Source organism: Mus caroli, unplaced genomic scaffold, assembly GCF_978045245.1.
Source record: "Mus caroli unplaced genomic scaffold, Mus_caroli_1 scaffold_14, whole genome shotgun sequence".
Classification (NCBI taxonomy): Eukaryota; Metazoa; Chordata; class Mammalia; order Rodentia; family Muridae; genus Mus; species Mus caroli.
This window is the reverse complement of record NW_028227269.1, coordinates 82,199,871-82,221,923: the sequence shown is the minus strand read 5'-3', so window position 1 is coordinate 82,221,923 and position 22,053 is coordinate 82,199,871. Positions and strand designations below refer to the sequence as shown.

At 43.9% G+C, this 22,053-nt stretch overlaps 1 protein-coding gene across 2 annotated transcripts in view; it reads right to left on the bottom strand.

Annotated features, from left to right (window-relative positions):
- The window catches only part of Psen1 (presenilin 1), a 46,150-nt gene extending 28,667 nt beyond the window's left edge, over positions 1 to 17,483 (bottom strand). Inside the window, exons 1-3 of one of the 2 annotated variants that reach the window (XM_021179114.3) lie at positions 17,346 to 17,483; positions 5,477 to 5,543; positions 5,247 to 5,386 (exon numbers count right to left, since the gene is read on the bottom strand). In XM_021179114.3, the coding sequence (XP_021034773.1) occupies positions 5,247 to 5,333 (87 nt within the window). In that variant the 5' untranslated portion in view covers positions 5,334 to 5,386; positions 5,477 to 5,543; positions 17,346 to 17,483. Of the gene's footprint in view, positions 1 to 5,246; positions 5,387 to 5,476; positions 5,544 to 16,941; positions 17,186 to 17,345 lie in introns of those variants that run through there. The other variant, XM_021179115.3, reaches the window with a different exon arrangement.
- Between the last annotated feature and the right edge of the window lie 4,570 nt (positions 17,484 to 22,053).

Genomic DNA, 22,053 nt, shown 5'->3' with positions numbered 1-22,053 from the left:
TGGCCTCGAACTCAGAAATCCACCTGCCTCTGCCTCCCAAGTGCTGGGATTAAAGGCATGCACCACCACTGCCTGGCAATAATCTGTATTCTTTCACTGCAATCAACTGTAACAGTGAACACTATTGTTTTCCTGTGGTCTATGAGGCCTCCCACTGAATTACAGAACCAAGAGTAGTCTAGGGACTCCTGTCCCAAATGTCTTGTACTCTCGAAATTACAAAACAGTGCTAAGAGAAATTAAAGAACAGAAGCAAAACAAACAACTACACCACCCACAAAGTGCATCAAAGGAACAAGCAGCAAAGAACAGGGAATCTACAAATGCAAGAAACTCTTGGTAGATTCTCTCCGGAACATATCAAAGCTTATCTCACGCTAGGATAGCCACTATCAAAACCACCCCTACCAAAGACCAGCTAGACGTAGCTCAGTCTACAGGGCTTACCGAGTTAGAGACGCAACTCTAGGAAAATAAAGAGGAAATGACAAGTGGTGATGTGAAGAAACTTGTGGCCTCATATTTTGTTTTCTGGTACATAAAATGATACAACCACTAAGGAGAGCAACACGTGTATTCCTGAGGTGGGTGGGGTTAGCCATGGTGGCACAACCCTGCATTCCCAGCACTCAGGACAGAAGGACATTAAGTTTGGGGCAAACCAAGACCCTGCTCAAAATAATTAAAAAGAGCATATGATCTAGCGATCCCACTCTGAGTATATTAACTAAATTACTAAGTTGCAAAGAGGATTTCAAAGAGAAGTGTGCACAGCCATACTCACCGGAGCACACTATCCTTTATAGCCAGGAGGCAGAAGTCTAACAACTCAAACATCCACTGACAATGGATACCAAAAAAAGCATTATAAATATGCACTAGAGAATTCCTCAGCCTTAAAGAACTCCTAGGCAGACATGGTGTGCACACCTGTAGTCCTGGCTATGCTGGAAAGAAGACAGGAGGGAGTAGGAAGGAAAACAATGTGACAAGAAATCCTGTCACACTATGATATGGGTGACTCTTGAGTGCATCGCACTGAGCGAAGTAAGCAAACCAGGAGAAGGCAAGATCGAGAGTGTCACACTGAGAACCTGAAAAGATAATTGTCATCGTGCAGATGGCAGGGCAGTTCAATGGTTCTAGAGCACACTATGAATGTGGTTAATATTAAACTATGAGTTAAAAAGTGGTTACGATGAGTCAGGTGGTGATGGCATGTGCCTTTAATCCTGGCCATGGGGAGGCAGAGGATCTCTGTAAGTTTGAGGTCAGCCTGGTCTATAAAATGGGTTCCAGGGCAGCCAAGACTACAGAGAAACGCTGTCTCAAAAAAGAAAAACAAACAAAATACAACAACAACAAAGACAAAAACAAAATGGATGAGATGGTAACTTTAAACTTTGTGTTATTTACCACAATCAAGAATTTTAGTTAAAAGATCTAAATAAATATAGAATTATACTATTCATGGAATGGAAGACCAGCATTATGAAAATATCAGTTCCACAAATCCTCTACACAACATAGGAAGGGAATCAATGCAATCACAAACTGCCAGTTGGCCTTTTAAAAGAAAGGTTTGCAAAGTGATTGGCAAAACCACTAAGGACTTAAATATACAAAGTAAATAGACCTTGAACTCAGAGATCTGCTTCCTGTCTCCTGTTGTTGGGACTAAAGATGTATACGACCAGGCCCAACTATTTTATTAAGAACCAAAACCAAAATAACAACCACCTTGTTAAACAGTGATACCAAGACCTAATATACAATTACAGTAATAGCAGGAATGTGTTGCTGGTACAAGCACTAACTGATCAGTGGGACAGAATCGAGCCCAGATCTATGAACCAGTATGTACCAGGGCACAAAGACACTTCACTGCAAACAGCAGCCTTCTTCAAACGCAATGCTGATCAAGGACATCCACAGAGAAACAAACTCTGACCCATATTGTGTTACATACACAAAATCAACTTAAAACAGACCACAGATCTAAATGAAAGCTGTCTTTGAGCCTGGGCTTTGAGCTGGGTTTGCCCCAGCTTCCCAAATAAGAAGTTGAGATTACAGTGTGTGCCATGATACCCAATAACAGATAAATTATAAAGCATCTAACTACCAAAAAAAAAAAAGATTTGGAAAGAAACTTAAAAATACAGGATAAGATTTCATAGATAATTTCACAAAAAAAGAAACCCCACATTTCCAAGAGAAAAAAATGACAAAAGGACTTCATTGATATTCAATGATTTGCAAGGTACATGTATTATAACTTACATATCCAGAACATAAAAAGTCTCACAGTTTGAAAGTGGGCAGCACACTGCACCAGACATCTCAATGGAGAAGGTTCAACAGTGTGATAAACAAAAACATTAGAGATATGCAAATTAAAGACTCCAGGAAATGCTAGCACATACATTCTAAAAGGTTTGAAAGCTTGGGACTGACCCTTGAGGGCCGACGAGAGTGGGGTGGCTTCGAGGCATATCAGGAATCCAAGAATGCAGTTATACAACCAATTTGGGAAACTGGTATTATCTCAAGAAGCTCACCGCAGCCTGCAACACTGGGTTATGTTCTACTCTTAGGCATTTACCCGAAATAATGAGCACATGACCACTTGAAGTTTTGTAACTGAATATCCACAGCACCTTATTTGTAATATGTCAAATTGGAAGCCCCCCAAATATTGAAATAAGGAACTGGCCAAAGAACTATGGCATAAGCATATAACCGGCTACAACTCAGAAATAAAACGAGACGACTGACATAACACCCATCAATTTCAAAATAATTATGCTAATTAAAGAAGCCAGACAAAAAAAGTCTGTAAGATTCTATTTAATTTTGAGTGAGCCTCACCTTTGATGGCTGAGCCATCTCTCCAGCCCAGCATGGCTCTATTTATATAACTTCTGGAAGAGTAACCCCAGAGGGAGGTGACAAAAAGACCTGAGAGTGGTTGCTAGGGGTGGGGCAAGACATGGGGACAGCACAAAGGGAACATGGGCAACTTGAGGGTAATGAGGCCTGTTCTTTTCTTCACTACAATGGATTTTTATGAGTATTTATGCATGCTATAAGTCATCGCATTGAGCCAGAAGTGGTGGTGTACACCTTTAATCCCAGTGCTTGGGAGGCAGGTGGGTCTCTGTGAGTTCGAGGCCAGCCTGGTCTACAGAGTAAATTCCAGGACAGACAGGACCTGGAAACCTTATCTTGAAAATTAAAAAAAAAAAAAAAAAAAAAGCCATCACCCTGAATCCTCTATGTACAGTTAACCATATGGCAATTACTCCACAGTGGAGCCATTCCTAAAGGCTGTCAGCGAGGTACAGTAGCGCATGCTGATACTTTCTGGCTGAGGCAGGAAGATCTTGAAATTGAGGCCACTCTGGGCAATTCAACAAGGCCCCATCAAAATAAACTGGGCCTAGTGGCAGTCAACCATCATGCCAGCACTTGGGAAGCTAAAGCAGATGGGCCGGGAGTCCAGTCTACACAATAGGATGCACTCTCTTTTAAAATAAACACAGAAAAAGCTTAATAAAAATTGCCTTATATGCCAAATAACACAGTCTCCAACTTGAATAAAGTTGGCTATTTGTTTGCTACACTCTAGATCAGTGGTTCTCAAGCTGGGGGTCGCGACCTCTTTGGGGGTTGGACAACCTTTTCACAAGGGTCACACATCAGATATCCTGCATATCCGATATTTATGTTATGATTCATAACAGCAGCAGAATTACAGTTAGGAAGTAGAAATGAAAATAATGCTATGGTTGGGGCCACCATGACATGAAGAGCTGTATTAAAGGGCTGCAGTGTTAGTAACGTTGAGAACTGCTGCTTTAGATGCTTAGAACATTATACAATAACCGTTTTAGAAATCTTTGGGTTTTAAAAAACATCACCTATCAAACATCAAGTCCCTTTACCATAAGTAAGATTAATACATAGCAGCCCAAGATACGACACGATTTTCTGGACTCCTGCAGCCTGTGGTTGCCTCTGTTTAAGAGGTTACAAGGATATGGTAAAGCAAGAGATCCGTGGAACAAAAGAGGGTTTACACGGTCTTCTTCATTATGTCACCTACCAACAAATAATGGTGCTTAAACTTACATGAGGCTGCAACTAAGTACGACTTGGTTAGGGTTTTCCAAAATGATTTCAACTTGTTATACTTGTGGTAGGAGTAACCAGTTTAATCTTGACCCTACTTGTTCAGGATTACAACGGTTTTAAAACTCAAAGTCCTACATTCTAGTCGCAGGCTCCTCCAATCTCCTGGTCCTCCCCAAACTCTCCCAGTTAGGGGAGTACTGAGATTATTCAGTCAATTATCTAAAATGTACCGATGGGAAAGCGAGGAACTCTAAATCTTCAGAGCAGAAACAAAGTCTTAAGGCTCAATCTTGATGCACACACACACACACACACACACACACACACAGACACACCCCTCAGAGACCAGAAGAGGTCCTCTGGAGCTGGAGTTAACAGGCAGTTGTGAGCCACCTCATATAGCTCTATCTTGGGTCCTCTGGAAGAGCAGAAATTGCTTTGACCCCCGAGCCATCTCTCCAGGCTCCCCTAATCCTCACTTGTAACTTGCCTTTAATGACAGCTTTCACTAGCGAGTACAAACTACTCAAGGCAGGTTTGCAGACCTGAGACTGGCTTTGTCAAGGTTTCCCTCCATCCTGGTTGTACCTCAAAAAATTCTAACGATTCCCTAGACAGCTCCTAGGCCCGCTGTGGAGTCTGCCTCCAGTCAGTAGTGCTTAGCTAACACGGTTACAACAGACAGATTTAGTGTGTGTGGTCTGTGAAGAGTTCGTGTATATACCTTGTATCCCACCCCTCTCCTGAACTCCTAGCAGTTTACCTTGCATTGTATAATCACCGTCACCAAATACTTACCGAGCACTGTCAGAAACTGGCCGGCACTAGAAAACATAATACAATGCACTCCTTCCTAGAGAAGAGTACAATCAAGACAGATAATGCAGAGCGTGCGGTCCTTACATATCATGCAGATGGACAAAGTTTCAGTGGGGGTGACATGAGGGTAAGTCCCCCCTGCAGAACAGAGTAAAACAAGTGCAGTTTGGGGTCCCCTAGCAACAAGGCTGTGACATTTCCCCTCAGCTTAACGTTTAACAAGAAAAGACATTCGGCAAAGTAGAGCAAAGCTGCCCCGGCCTCAGCAGCGGCCGGCACTGACGCTGTACCTGGCTCCGGACGGCGCTGCTGGAGTGGCTGTCCTCAGACATCTGTGCATTCTGGAAGTAGGACAAAGGTGCAGGTATCTCTGTCATTGGAGCAGCTGGACAGAAATACCTTCTCAAAGAAAAGAAAGCCTCTTGGGATTCTGAAAAGGGAAAACAAGACTTTATGCTTTAAGATGGCTACGACTCATTTGTTTTTAAACTCTCACGAATTTCATTCTGAAAGAACAAACCTTTCTCTCATGTGTTCTCCTCCAAGCTGTCTAAGGACCTCGAAGGGCTGCTGTCTTGTGTTGGTTCCTGGATTAAGTATAAAGTAGAATTTTATCAAGCCACTCATCATTAGTCAAATCCACTTGTACCTGTTGGGATTCAGACCCGGGACAAACAGCTGAGGTGCATATTTCATATGCATATTTTATATACCAAGACAGGAACTGACCTCCAGGTTCTCCCAGCATCCCTTAGTCCCTACACTGGCTTCTGGTCCCCAAGAGGCTCTCTCCTACATAATCCAAACATTTTGGTCTCTTTCTGCCCCCTCTCCATTTTCTCTCTCCCTGTGTGCACATGTTCTTTCTCTTTCTCTCCCTCCTCCCCGTCTCCTTCCCCACTTTGGGACCAGTGAGCCCACCTGAGAGCTTCTTCCCAATAAACCTGCCTTAATATACTTTAACCTGGCTTCAATTGGCTCACTTCACCAGTGGAGAAATAACTTATCATCTGGTGTCCTGACGCTGGAGGAGTTGAAGCCCCAGCCACGTGAGAATAGGGGACCACTCCTTTCCCCCATCTTTCTCTGCCCCTGATGCAACAGATTTTGGACTCCAGGAGTAACCACCTCCCAGCAGCCTTGAAAGACGGAGTGTCAGAAGCCAGCCTCTGGGGAGCCTTGGATTCAAAGATATTTGACCTGAGGCTAATCCCCCCAACCCCAACTGTATAACCCCAGGCTTATGTGCAGGACAATGTACATTTGAGCCTTTGGTCCCTGGCAAAGCCTAGAAAAATGGGTGCCACCGCATCTAAAATTGAAAACTTTATCCAAATTAGTTGGAACTCCATAAGTCTAATTCTTGGGAATCGCCTTCTCACTTGCCCGCTTGACCACAACAGTTTCAGCAGCTGACCACCTCCCCACACACAGCTCCAGGTGCCACCTAGCCCTGCCCCCAACCCACAACCCCCAGGACCATGTGCTGCCTCACTGGCAACAGTGATGGTAGGGAGCAGACTGCTACTTTTAAATCACCCGCTGCCAGAAAGATTATGAAGTGGTTGCCATCTTTATCATGGGATAAAGAGGGTGGCACCATGGCTTCACCACCATCTTGATTAAGGACAAGAACATGGCTGGCAGATAACCCTGTTATGGGTTCAAGAAAACAAAATAAAACAAAAACAACTAAACTAAACCAAATCAAACCAAACAAACAAACACAACATACCTTGCTGGGTGGCCCTGACAACCAAACCTTGTAACATATAATAACACACTTGGTATTAATTTTGGAGACATTAAATTGTAAACACTTGTTAAAACTTGGGTTTTGTATTCTGAAACTTATGCTCTATGTCTTCACTCTTTAAAAGGTACTTTAACACCACAGGTACAGTGTAGAGCAGATAACCTCAAACTTTATCTACCCATCTGTCTATATTTTCAAGGCTATGCCTAAGATGGATAAGGAGAAACAAGCAAAGCTGTCTATTCAGATATACTTCTGATAGACAGATGGTCCTCAGGCACTTCAGAGACCTGCTGAAGATGGCATTTAAGATGCTTAAATATATCACGACAGACAGAGATTTCCAAAATATAGCAGTGCCCTGTTCCAAGGTCTCCAAGATATGGGCACAACAATGAAGGACCCCACCTGGATTGTGGCTACACCAGCCATATTTGTCCCAGTACCTTGACCCTGTCAGGACACTGCCGGAAACGTGGACAAAGACACCAGAGCTAATTGTCCCATGGTGCCTAAGACAAGGTTAGGTTGGTCTATCTCATGTTCCTTCTCCACAGAGGGCCAGAGGGGCAAAGACTGCCTCTGTTCTCAGATGGAGTGGCTGTCTGGGCAATGGGTAAGTCTGTCATTTTAATTGTTACTTAGGCTAGTTAGATTACACTTCCTGCTTACTCAGGTAAATTTGTCCTTCTCAGGTCTCTGAGGGGTTGAACTAAAGGACTCATTTTACAGTGAGTGCTCCAAGTGATCAACCACCATACCTGTCTGTCCCAGCATCCTGCCAACTCCAGGTGTTTCCTGGAACCTGCACTCAGGACAGCGCTGAAAAGCAGCAGCTACCCAAAGGCTCTTCAACTAGGCCGTCAAGTTGCTAGCCCCAAATGGTCCCACAACCTGGACAGTAGGTAAAACCACCTGCTCTTCCCAAACTTGACCAACACCCACCATAATGAAGCCCCAAAGTCAGCAGGAAACAGACATAGACGATTACATTGCCCCTTATTCATTTATAATCAACGAAAGGCTGGGATGTTGGGTTTCAGTCCCAGATTAAAGTGCTAAAATGTATATTTTACATAGCAAAGCAGACCTGGCCTCCAGGTTCTCTCAGCATGCCTTCTCAGTCCCTTACCTTGCACATCCGACCCCCTATCCTGAACTTTCTAGCCAAAGAGCTGGGCTTTCCCTTCCCCAGAAGTTCTTTCCTGTATAATCCAGATGCTTTGTTCTCTCCCCTGCCTCCTTCGCCTCTCTGATTTTCTCTCTCCCTGCATACCCTTTCTCTTGACCTCCCCATGATGACTTCCCTGCCTTGTTCCTTGAGACCAGTGAATCTGCCCAAGAGTGGCTTCCCAATAAACCTTTCTTTACATACATTAATTCTGCTTGAATTGGCTCATTTCACTGGCAGAGGACCAGTCAAATATTTGCAAGCCAGAAGACCTGGGTTAACTCGCCATACACAACCTTTGGCTGTCAGACTTACATTTTTAAGGGTATGGCAATGAGACCCCAAGCACTGAGACTACTGTAACTTCAGAAGCGTTGGGATCAAAGGTGTGCGCCGCCACCGCCTGGCTCACAGTGGTTTCTAATGAGAAGTACTCACAGTTTCCTGGAGAACTCTTAAGAACTCCTCACAACTAATTACCCAAGGGCGGGGCAAAGGTGAGCACAGGGCTGAGACCGTTGTAAACTGTCTTTCATATTCATCTTTCTCCTTCCTTCCATGCAGAATTTAAACAGAAAGTGGGAACACCTTAACTAATGCATTATGCTCACTTTACCCATCCATTTTACAATAAAATCAGTGGCTGAGCCTGGTGGCACATGCCTTTAATCCAAGCATGCACAGCAGCCTAGCCTCACAATGAGACCCTGTCTCAAAATACAAGGAAGTCAACCATCTTACCCTGTCTGGCATCAAAAGATCCTAACCCACATACAGGACTCTGTGCAAAACAACGTCCCTGCCTCTAGGAGCTTACAACAATGCCGACTAGGTTATATTACACTCATTTTATTCCTAGCAAAACTACTGCTTACAAAGTAACAAGATCTTTAACATCCGTGCTCCCACTATATAAGGAAACCTGAGATTCTGCACAGACAGTCCTAGCATTTATTTTAAACAGGTAAGCTACAATGGGTGGGACTGTGTCCGTTAAGTCGTTTCTTTCAGGCTCACATAGCCTGTTTAGCCATTATAAGGAACCACACTGGGGCGTTCTGGGACAAATCCTCTAAGACCCACCAATAACACAGCCATCACTTTAGCATGCTCCCAATGCTATTTTCAAAGTTCTTTTCATAATCATTATTCTGTTTGACTCTTTAAAAAAAAGTTCCCATGGGAGCTGGGCAATGGCGATACACCCCCTTAACCCCAGCACTCAGTAGCATAGGCAGGACAGATCTCTGAGTTTTAGGATCAGTATGGGCTACAGAGTGAGTTTAGGACAGCCAGGACTACACAGAGAAATCCTGTCTAAAAACAACAAAAAACCAAACAAACAAACCACACACACCCCAAAAAAATTTTATTCCTGTACTGGCTGGTTTTGTGTGTGTGTCAACTTAACAAAAGCTAGAGTCATCAGAGAGGAAGGAGCCTCAGTTGAAGAAATTCCTCCATGAGATTGAGTTGTAAGACATTTTCTCAATTTATTATCAACAGGAGAGGGCCCAGCCCAAGGTGGGTGGTGCCATCCCTGAGCTGGTGGTCCTGGGTTCTATAAGAGAGCAGGCTGAGCAAGCCAGGGGGAGCAAGCCAGTTAGCAGCATCCCTCCAAGGCCTCTGCATCAGCTCCTGCCTCCAGATTCCAGCCCTGCTTGACTTCCTGTCCTGACTTCCTCCAATGATGGATTATGATCTGGCAGTATAACCAAATAAACCCTTTTCCCCCAACTTGCTTTTTGGTCATTGTGTTTTTGTCCGCAGCAGTAGAAACCCTAATACAGTTCCCTGGGAGGGAGGGGGCTGCAGTTGGCTCAGTGGTTACAAGGCACTTGCTGTTCTTGAAGAGGACCCAGGTTTGCTATCCAGCACCCACTTGGTGGCTCATAATCATTCATAACTCCTGTTTCAGGGCATCTGGTGTCTTCTTCTGACCTCCACAGGCACCAGGCACACAGATGTGTATATTTATGCACACAGGCAAAACACTTATACACATAAATCTACAAAAATGTCTGAAAATAAATAAAAGGGACAACTCTCTTGAATCCCCTATCCCCCATTCCAGGGAGTTCTTTCCTTACCTTTCAAACCCCTCCCCCTCAAAAAAAAAATCTCTAGAAGACTCTGCTTTCGAATGTCATAAACATCAAGGTGGGGACAAATGTGCCTGTGCAGGGTTAAGGGACAGATGAGTGACACCCCCAATCCAGATTCCAGGTGGTGAGGAGACTCAGCCCGGGCTCCTCTGCTCACCCAGAGAAATCACACGACTCCCAGGAAGAGCCTGATGGAATATGATCAGAAGGAATAAGCCCCGAAGCAGAAGCAGGCCATGGCCAGGTCATGGAACAAGTACACACTCCTGGTACAAAGGGGGTAGACCAAACGGAGTTGATTCGGATCTAACAACAGCCGAAACCATCACTGGAAAAGGTCAATGCCCCACTGCCCAGGAAGCATGGCAGAAGACACTTGCAAAGTTGATAACATTCTCAGCTGAGAGCTATGAACACCAGAAGCCAGTAGCTGACAAGAGACCTGGATTGCAGAGGGATGAGGGAAAGGGATATAGATTTTGGTGCTTTCCTTTCTAAACAGCCACTGAAGACGGACACACAGCAGCACCTTCCTGACATCTAGCTCCTCTCTCTCAGACACTTGTGTGGAGATGAGGAGGCCAAAAGGGACAACAGTAAAAAACCAAAATGCTCACTAACAATCAGATCCTAGCTATGCAGCTGTGCTGCTGACCTCATATACACAACAAGACTAACTCCTAATGTCCGGAGGACCTTACCCGACATGGCCAGTCTATACATTTACCCAAGACAATGAGCAGACTAGCTCTTACTTAATCAAATTGGACCTCATACAAATAGCTCAAAAGGTAAGGCCAGGCAATGTGTCTCTTGGCTGCTATAAACAGACGCCATTCCCTTTTAAGGACGCCACCTGTTTCTGCCCACAATGTATTTCTTTACTAGAACTTTCCTATCAGTTCTGATCTGATAAATGCTTCTTTACCCTCTGCTTTGTGCTTGCTCCAAGCACAACAATTTGGGCAGTCAGGCAAAGGAAAAAGAAGTCATTGTTTTGATGAGCAACGACAATTTCTATCAGACGAAGACTAGGAACTGGGATGCAGCCCTGTGACAGAGTGCTTGCACAGCATGTGCAGACCCTGGGATCCATCCTTAGCAGTGGGGAAACCAAAAGCAGATATACAAGGGGAGGAAAAGCCACAGCCTCTGAGTAATCTCACAGCTTAGATGTGCTCCACAGAGAAGCTGATGATGCAGGGTCTGGAGCGATGGCTCAGTGGTTAAAGCGCTTACTATGCAGTGTGAGGACTGGATATACGATTCCTCAGAGCGTACCTAAATACTGGGTGGGTCTGGTGGCTTGTCTCTAATTCCAGAACACAGAGGCAGAAACTGGGAATTCCCCAAAGCAAGCTGGCTGGCCAGACAAGCTATATCAGTGAGTTCTGGGTTTGACTAAGCCCATAGCTCAGTGAGGGAAGTGGAGAGTGAACCAGAAAGACTACAGCCTCCAGCACACACCCATGTACACACACCCACGTAGCGGAGGAAAAAAGAAAATCCATCCAGCTAGAAAACCTCCTCTCAACATCAAAACTTCTAAAACATCTCAGGAGCAAAATGTTAAAAGTTTCAGAATAGGTTCCTAAAAGAAATTCCCATTCACTAAAGCACCACAGCATTGGAGATGTAGCTTGGCTCATAGAGTACTTGTTTAGCACACACCAAGCCCTGGGTTCAATCCCCTTATACGCAAACCAGTATGGGTTTGAACACTTGTAATTCCACCACTTAGAAGAAATGTAGGCAGGAGAGTCAGAACTTCAAAATCATCTTTGCCTACAAAGTAAATCTGAAGCTAGCCTGAGCTACAAGAGACCCTAATTGAAATTTAAACAATTTTAAAGGAGAGAAAAAAACCAGACACAAAAAAGGTACTTTCTAGCCAGGCAGTGGTGGCGCATGTCTTTAATCCCAGCACTTGGAAGGCAGAGGCAGGTGGATTTCTAAGTTCGAGGCCAGCCTGGTCTACAGAGTGAGTTCCAGGACAGCCAGGGCTACACAGAGAAACCCTGTCTCGAACTCCCTCACCCCCCAAAAAAACCAACAGGTACTTTCTCCCATCTCACTGTACACTGAACTCATTTTCTAAGTCTTGAGACAAATGTAAATAAAACTGGCACACTACAAAACATCTTCAGTGAGACATAAGCATGGCTTTATCACCACAAAGGGCCTGTGGCGGAATGTCCCTAAGCCACTTACCCAGCTTCTACCACTTTAAAAACTACCAAAATTATTCTTTTGCTATACATAAATGGCTGTAGTGCTAAAAAGCTTTCAAGGTGTGAGGTAGAAAATAAATAAATAAATAAAGTTTTCAAGCTCTTGATTTATTTTCCTACAAATCAGGCTGGTGCTGCCATGGCCTGAAGTGAGGACCCCAGTTCCTGTCTCAAAGTGGGGAAGAGGAAGAATCAGACTAGACACAGACATATAGTCTAGGCAAAAGTTTATTAGCAAGGCACATACTCCAAAGAGAGCTGAGTGGCCTACAAGAAAAGGCAGAGGAGCAGAACAGTGGGTTCTGTTCTGAGCTGCAGATTTAAAGACTTCATGATGAAAGTTTAGGAGGTGGGCGGCATATTCATGGTAACATGGCTCTTTATCCCACGAAGTGGCGTTCTGACTCTAAGAGGACAAGAGTTATCAAGATCCAGCTTTCCTTTTTTTATTCCCTCATCTCTCCGCCCTTTGAGCCTGCCGAAAGCCCCATGATCTCAAGGTTGCCTGTCAAAACAAACTAAAGCTTTACCATGAAAGCTGGGGCCAGGTGTCACAGCTGACAGGCAGGCTGAACAAACAGGTTGTTCCTCTCTTTTCCAGGACCCCCCACACCCTCCCACACCCCACGCGGTTTTTCCTACTCATCTCACTGATAGGGAACCCAAATTCTGATTAGAGTTTGAATTTTGATTTACTTATTTTGGTTGGTGGGAAACAAATATGCTTGGAAAGTGTCCTGCCACTAAGTCAAGCCCTCATCTCTCTCCTTGGCTGTCTGTCTGTTTGGGACAGGGTCTCAGTAGGTAACCCTGGCTGGGCAGCAATTTGCTATGAAGATCACGCTGGCTTCAAACTCAGAGATCCTCCTACTTCTGCCTCCCATGCGCTGTTGTTAAAGGTGTGCCCTGGTATTTCTACATTTATGGAGACAGGTCTTGCTCAAGATGCTTGTGCTTGCAGTCCTCCTGCTTCAACTCCTGAGTGCTAGGATTACAAGTGCGTACCATCAAACTCTGTTCTACTTGGGTTTCTAAAAATCACAGTAAATGTAAGCAAACCCTCAACTGTATTCCAGTACTTGACTTAGGAATACCCAAGACAGACTCATGATCCGTAAGGCATAGAGAGCGAATCATTCCCCCAGCCCTACAAGACATGTTCTGAAAGTAACAGAACTAAAAGGAGCATGGGCAGTGATGCAGCCTATTGAGGGTGGCTTTTTCCCTCTTTCCATCCCACTCCACCTCTGCGAACCATCTGTGGTAGAGACAATTATTATTCAGTAAATAGTCTCTCCTTCCCCCAGTCTCCCCAAGGGAAGCACGGTTACCCTTCATATCTTCTAATTCAGGATCCTTGGAGTCGATCAACTGTAGACTGAAAACATCTGGCACGTAGATTTCGTTGTTCTTCATAATCAACACAATGTAAGGATTATTTACGCAGCATTTACATTAGTAGGTATTATAATTGAGAGATGATTTAAAGTACTCTGGAGGATTTATAAATAAGACATTTATTTTTGGTTCATAGTTTTTCTTCAGTGTTAGGAATCAAGCAAGGTCTCTGAACATGACTACATTCTTACCCCCAAATACTACTGTTAAATGTAAGGACCGGAGCATCCTCAGCTTTTAGAAACTAGTAGTCCTAGAACCGATTCCCTGAGATTGCTCTTTGGCCTCTTTCTGGGTGACAGCCATCATCTATTCTAAGTCTTTTTTTTTTTCCCTTTTTTTTTCTTTTTATTCTTTTTATTCTACTTCTATTCTAAGTCTTTGTGTGAGCCCCTCTACTGTGCCTTTGTCAATGCAATCTTAGCTGATGGACACTGGCAGATATGTGAGCCATGCTTGTGCAGCTGTCCTTGCCTTGAGAAGTCAGCAGCGTGGTTTGATAGTTTTTGTCCCCTCAACCTGGGCCCCAGGAGAAGATGCTCAAATCAAAATGGTCCCAGCTGAGCCACACATTCCACCCTAAAGCAGAGACCTGAGTTAACTGAGTTAACTTAAGTGCTCTAAGCTGTGAGGTTTGGAGCTCTGCTATGGAGACTTACTGCTGCAACTTATTTCAAAACAATGGTAAAACTGGCTGGCTCACAAGACACAATGAACATGAGCTAAAATCAGCTCAGAATTTATTTCAAACCTTCAGGATAAACTGTATTTAGAATATGGATTTTCTTTTGGATTTTGTAAAGGCAGTATATGCTCAATAGTACATCCAAGAGCCTTAGAATCACAAGAGTAATATCCATCTAGGTCTATGGTGAAACACACCAACAGTCTCAAAGTATATCAAGACAGTAGGATCTAGGGAGTTAGCTCAAGTGGGTAAAAGCACTTGCTGTCAAAAGGAGCAGAGCTCAAATTCCCAACATCACATCCGAGCCAGGCATAGTTCCTGCGCCTACAGTCCCAGCACTGGGAGGTGGAGAAAAGAGGCTCCCAGGAGACTGACAGACAGCCCACCTAGCTGAAACAGCTTCGGCTCAAAAAAAAGAGACTGTACCTTATAAAATAAAGTTGGTGCTCATGAGCATGTGCAGCCCGAGTCTGACATCCAGAATTTAATCTTCAGCGCCCACATATCGTAGACAAGAAGGATTCCATAAAGTGATCATGTGTATTATAACATCTGTGTGTCGTGGCGCACGTGCTCCCACACACACAATTAAGTTTTTTAAAATTAAGCTGGGTGTGGTGGCAGATCTCTGGGAGCTTCAGGCCAGCATGGTCTAGATAGTGAGTTCCAGGAAAGCCAGGGCTACATAGAGAGTCCCTGTCTCACAAAACCAAGCAAAACAACAACAACAAAAAATTAAATAAAAAGGCCTGGGGAGGGGGAAGAGGGAGACTCTTGAGATGGCTCAGACAGTAAAGGTACTTGTCCCACATACCTGGAGACCTGCTCGGTGCCCAGTACTAATATAAAGGTAGGAAGAGAGAGCTAACTTCAGACTTCCGAATATTACCATGGAGCCCCCCAAACCCTGCACACAAAAATAACATTTTTGTTTTTTAAGTAAGGCGATAAACAATGGAGAAACGCTCCCCCTGTCCTCCTCTGACCTCTGAATTTGCGAGCATATAGGCAAAGACTTCAGCTTTGCATATAAAGTAGAGGTGTACACATAGATATCACACCCACAGAATAAGACTCAACATGGTCTCTATCTATACTGTCAAACAGACTACAGGCCGTCCTAGGTTAGATCAGGTGGATGAATTCGCTCTACTCTCGAGTCATTCACCATCTCTGTTAGCCAGGCTGGCCTTGATTTTCCCGCTCAGCCTTCCAAGTAGCTGGGACTCCTAAAGCACCGCCTATACCTGGAAACTATAAAGACTCCACCCAAAGTTCTTTTATTTTAATAATCCTGTAATGAAGCTATTTTTATTGTGAGTCAACGTCTCTACCTTCTGTGGAAATGGATGGAATACAAGTATTTTTTTTAATTAAAAACGAATATTTACATCTAATTAACTTGCATAAATTCTTTCTGCTCTCACTCAAACAAGGAACTGGAAAAGACATCTGAAAATCAAATAGGGATTCTTGGAGCAGCAAATAGGAATCAGGTTCCTTTTAGACAAGGAAACACTGTGCCAGGTGCTGGGGATACTGTAGAGTCAGGGGTTGCTTCTGGTCACTGAGGAGCCTCCTAACTATCTAGAGAAGACAAGTTAATTTGACACGGGTTACTTGTTAAAATGAAACTGTTAGCTACACTGGAGTAACAAATCATTAAGACTAATTTCAACTGCTTCTTGTTACCTTTAAAAATGTGTCTGTGGGGCTGGAGAGATGGCTCAGCAGTTAAGAGCACTGACTGCTCTTCCAAAGGTCCTGAATTCAAATTCCAGCAACCACATAATGGCTCACAACCATCCATAATGAAATCGGATGCCCTATTCTGGGGTGTCTGAAGACAGCTACAATGTACTCACATATAATAAGTAAATAAATCTTTAAAAAATTTTAAAAAAAAGTGTCCGTGGGAACATTTAAAACTAGTATTTGTGGTTCACGCTCATCTTTCAAGGGTACAAAGGTACAGAGATCCTTCTAAAACAACACCAGGCCTTTCATTCCTATCGCTGACAATGCTCCCTGAAGCTCTTTCTCGGCTTCTGTGACAGTGCACTATTGTGGTTTCTGCATTCATCCTCCTCAGCAGCCTCGTTGTCCTCCTTCTACCTGGCTCTTTGTTGAGTTCCCTAAGCGCCCACCCAGTTCGCTGCTCCAACATCAAACAGCAAATCTACTTAAGTGACCCATGTTTACAGTTTACAGCTCTGACCTCAGGCCATCTTCACCCGCTGTCACTTCAAAAGTACTATTTCCAAACCACTTCCTAACTTCCTTATTTCTCTCTCATTCTCCAAACTTGAACCCAATCAATCTTATGCGTTAGTTGATCGCCTGTCCTTCTCACGTTTCTGTTACTGGAACTCTCATTTCTCCTAGTTATGTAAAAAGTTACCTCAATTGTCTCATGCACTCTGTCCTCCACTACCAGGCGGATGTGCCTGAACCTCTGTTCGCGGCAGTGCCACATTTGAAAACGTGAAAGGGAAGAACTAGCAAAGACTAAAGGCGCCTACAAGCAGCGTCAGACACATGCATCGTGACAGTTCTGAAGAAAGAACAAGACACATACGACTCTTCGCCTGTCAACAGAGACCCTGAGAAGTTAGCCCCGAGTGCCACTCACTCACTTCTGGACTATGACACACTCGGGGCACGAGACGCAGAGTTTCACCAGTTGCTCAAGGCGACCCAGCCTAGGGCGCTTCCTCTAGCTCTAGCTCCACTCTGATCCGAGAGGCCACCCGCGATGCCAGCCACCTGCTCCCGGCCCGCCGGGGAAGCCAGCACTTCCGGGGTACCAAAGCTCGGAGAGGGCTGCTCTCAGTTGGCGCCAGCTGGGTTCCGAGAAACCGGCTTCACCCCGTTTCCCACGCGGGGTTCCTCGATCTCCGCCCGCCTGGACCCCGCCCCTCATCCCTGGAGACGCCCGCTGCGCAGCCCTCGGAGACACAGGCCCGGACCCCCGGCAGGCAGGCGACTGTGAACACGACCGGCAGAGACACCCTCGGCCCCGCACACCCCGGGCACGCACCTTCTCTCTCCGCGCCCGGGCGGCCGGCTCGCAGCCTAGGTTTCCGCCTCAGCTGCCGCTGTTTTGTTTCCGACGAATACTCGCGGCCCACGGAGCAGGTCGTCCTAGGCCCCGCCCTAGAGGTCTCACCGGTGTCGCAACTTCCGGCCTCGGCGACGTTGGCCCCAAGACCCGGGAGGGGACGGAGCTTCCGGCGGCGCGCGCAGGCCGCGAGGGCTGGGGGCTGGAGCTGGCCTAATTCACTCGCGTAGATAAAGGATGTGCGCGACGTGAGACCTCTCTAGGGTTTGAGGCGCGTCTAGCGTTCTCCCAGTCTTCAAGTGACATTTTCCCTTGTTTTTGGTCGAGACTGCGATTCGAGCGTTCCCTGCCGGTATCAAACATACCTTGTAGGAAAAGATGGGCTTGAACCTATTTATTTGGTTTCCATGTGTGGGGACACCGTGCCTTGCTTTGTAGTGACATTTTAAGTCCAACACTTCCCATTTCTCCACAGTACTTATTTGAACAGTTCCTCAAACGGATATAATTTACTGTTTGTATTCTCAATAAACCAAAGCGATTGGTGGGTAAACAGAACCTGAAAAATACCCTATTAGTCTAGGTTCTGAAAGTCTTCCCGAGTGGCAAGCGTCTGGAAAGCAAAGAATGTTTCCTATCTTGATTTTTACATCCCTCAGATCTTCCTTAATCGGAGAGACAATTATCAACAACACACCACACATTCCACTTAGGCCAACAGATAAATTATTCATAATCCCAAATAACCAGAAAACGGCCAATGTGTTTAAGGAGCACACTCGAGGAACTAGGTTCTACTCCCCACAGAGACAAACACATCGGGATGGAGTTGTATCTGAAATCATAATACTCAGGAGGAGATGGGGGCAGGACAGTGAGTTGAAATCGGACTGGGATTCCTAGCAAATTACAGGTCAAACTCCCTTTTTTCTTTTTCCCAGAAGGCCTCGTTCTCAATAGCAGAGCATCCATCTCCATTTTCTCCCAGCATTCTCAACCCTGCTTCAATAAACTCAGACTTCACAATTTTCATGCATAAAATCTTCATACTTTAGTCTTTTCCGCCAGCGGAATGGCAGCTGGGGGGAGACATAGCATACCTTGGGTAGTTTTCCCTCAATCGTTTACTTATACGGGAAGAAGGCAGAAAATTGTAGACAGTACAGAACAAGCTCAATACACTTGCTAAACAAGCATAGACTAAAAGCCATTTGCAAACTCCAATAATTGTGATCTTTTTGGTAGAATGGCAAATGCTGTAAACTATACAGAGAAGCAATTTCGACAAACATTTTTATGCAAAGATGTTCGTGGAGTACTGGCATATAAAAAAAATCTCAATGTCCTACAACAAATCATAGTTCACCTAGGTTATAAAGCTCATGAATGAAAGCTATGTGCAAGAGAATTGTCTACTGGACAAGAATGGCAGTTGTATTTACACTCAGTGTTCCAATAGATTCTTGTAAAAAGTAAACCCTCAAAGGGGAGGGGGGACAGGAACTGAGTAGACTACAGATACTTCTGTTTTCTATATTCCTTTTTAGGGATATAAACACCCTACACACATTACATAAAAGACATGGGAAGACTGACACCAGGGAAGGGCAAAGGTGATTAAACACTAACCAACCAGTGAATATCAAATAGACAATGTTTATAGAGTGCCAAAAGCCAATGTATCCCACTCAGGCACCCATGGAAATATCAAGGCACACACACTTCTAACCATGTAAATAAGATCTGAGACATTTGAAAGGCACATACTAAATAATTTTCTATTTTTTCAATGTAATGTAGCATTGAGGGTCTAGAAACACTAAAACCTAAGAATGACCAAACAGTGCCAAAGAATACTGAGAATCTCTGCAGTGTGGCATCTATTTTCCCCATTATTCAAAACCTGGCAACAGGAAACAGATGAGAAAACCCAATAGTAACTAAGGAGTGAAGCAGGAAATGACCTGGCCTGATTGACTAGGTCGCTTAGGAGAGGAGCCTGCAAGGCAAGACTAGCAATGTAGTCACTAGAAGCCAGGACCTAGTCAATCAGGCCACGTTTTAGTAACAAGGATTCCAAAGTAACATTTGCATATGATCAGAATTCACTTTTGCTCACAGAAACACTTAATGATTTCCTACAGAAATATCTTTCAATGAAAACTTTGCCTTTATTTAGAATATCGCCTAGAAATCAAAGTATGTTTCCTCATTTTCTAATTCCCTCACTTTCGATAATTGGGTACAACGACCAACAATGTAAAGCTGCCAGGAAAAAATAAAAGCTGTTGAACTATTCATTTTTCCTTTTGTTATCAAAAAGGAATTGAGTGGGCTAGAGAGATTGCCTAGCAGTTTAGAGGTCTGACTGCTCTTTCAGAGGACCCGAGTTCAATCCCAGCAAGCACACAACCATCTGTAATGAAGTCTGATGCCCTATTCTGGTGTGTATTCACATACATAATAAAAAAAAAAAAGGAATCTGGTATTGTCTGACTTGTTTCTTAGTATTTTGGAAGTGGAGGCAAAATACTGAGTTCTACAACTGAGCTCCAAGGGCAGACAGGTGCCTAAATAAAGCCCAGGAGAGACAGAAGGAAGCAGAGAGGGAAAAAGGACACAAAAGGATTTCAATGGAATGAATCTCTGGAAGGAGTACAGACTTAAAATGGAAAGGTTCTAGCAGTCGTGGTGCATGCCTCTAATCCTAGCACCCACAATGGCAGAGACAGGAGGATCTCTAGGAGTTCAAGGTCACACTGCTATATTAAGATGTTCCAAAGCCGGGCGTTGGTGGCGCACGCCTTTAATCCCAGCACTCGGGAGGCAGAGGCAGGCGGATTTCTGAGTTCGAGGCCAGCCTGGTCTACAGAGTGAGTTCCAGGACAGCCAGGGCTACACAGAGAAACCCTGTCTCGAAAAACCAAAAAAAAAAAAAAAAAAAAGAAAGATGTTCCAAGACTGCCAGAGCAACACTCTCCCTTACAAAGAAAGAGGAGAAAAGAGGGCTTGGCTACTACACAGTTCAGCTATTATAAAGGCTATCAGTGCAACTAGTAAGTGCTGTGGCATGCAACTTAAAACACTACTTGAGAAAAATGTCTTCTTTCTTCTTTTGAATCATTTATTTTGCAGGTATTTCTAACTATTTTTAACTTGGTCACTTTTAAGACTCACATAGGGCAAGGCAAAGGAATTACACCTAGTCTCTAAAAAATAAAAGCAAAAAAAAAAAAAAAAACAGTAAGTTAAATCTTTGAATTAATGAAGGCATGCTCTCAAATGCAAACAGATAAAGCTGAACTAAAACCAGAAAAACCTGTAACCATTCTGACACAAAAATCTTTATTCTGTAGTCACAGACCTGCACACCAAGTTGGATCCTGCACACCAAGTTGGATACACAAACCGCATAAACACTGGATGCCTACTTATATGTATTTGCCATTTTATTTTCTTCAAGGTAGTTGAAAAAATACAGATACCTATTTTGGCTCAAGCTGTGTTAATCCACCAGTGCTGGTATTAATACCAGATTTAAAATTTTACTGTGAAAAAATATTACTTGATATTACATAATTCATAGTACAGAGAACTACACAAAACAAACACTATGATAGTTCAAATACGTTTAAAGAGCCCCCCTTCCCCCAGGAGATGGCTGGGATAAAGCTTAGAATATCTGCAGTATTCTAGGGCACTGTTTTTGGAGGTTACTTTGATCCTCACTAGAAGAAATTGTGCATAGCTAACTCTTTTTCGCAAGCATCACAACACTTGCACATTTGTAACTCAACCCTTTGGACTGCAATGGAAGGAAGCAGTCTGTGATATAGTAAGTTTCTAGGACAGCCTAAACTAGATTGAAAAGCTATCTCAAAAAACATAACAAAAATGCTATTCTCTTTAAAACCTGATAGTTATAAAATTTCAGTTATTGCCTACCCTAATCACTTAGGCATTTTAAGAAGACAGAGCAGCTGACCAAGGTGCCCATTAAAATGTGAGGAAAAACTATCACGAACATTTTAACTATTCTTTTTCCTAACATACTTAAAATTTATTCTGGAGTCAACTGAGGAAAAAGCATTTTAATTGTAAAACCTTCATGTGTTTTTAATCACCTGAATGAGCAGATCAACCCAATATAAAACCTAACAGGAAAGAATGCATAGATCTATTAAAACTGAGAATTTTATACAAGATTTCAGGGACAAAATCTACTTGAAAGTATAGAGAACTATTAATTTTCCCATCTTTTCTGCTCTGCTGAAATGGCGTGTATGACTTGAGAGGGAGGAGCTTTACAGGATCAGGTATACTCGGAACAGATAACATCGTTTCTAGTTTTTACAGGTATCTGAGACTAGTAAGACAAAGTAAATCTGATTGAATAAAACTGTATGTTAATATTAGCTAATGGAAAAAAACTTGCATGGGCCAGTAGCTGGTGGCACATGATTTGAATCCCAGCACTTGGAAGCGGAGGTAGGTAGTAGCTCTCTATAAATTTGAGGCCATCCTGGTCTACAGGAGTACCAGGACAGCCAGGGCTCTGTTACACACAGAAACCGTTTCAAAAAACCAAATCAAAGCGAACCAAAAACAAACAAATGAACAACAAAACCCTTGCACAGTTCGATGTGTGCCGGGCGTGGTGGCTCACACCTTTAATCCCAGCACTTGG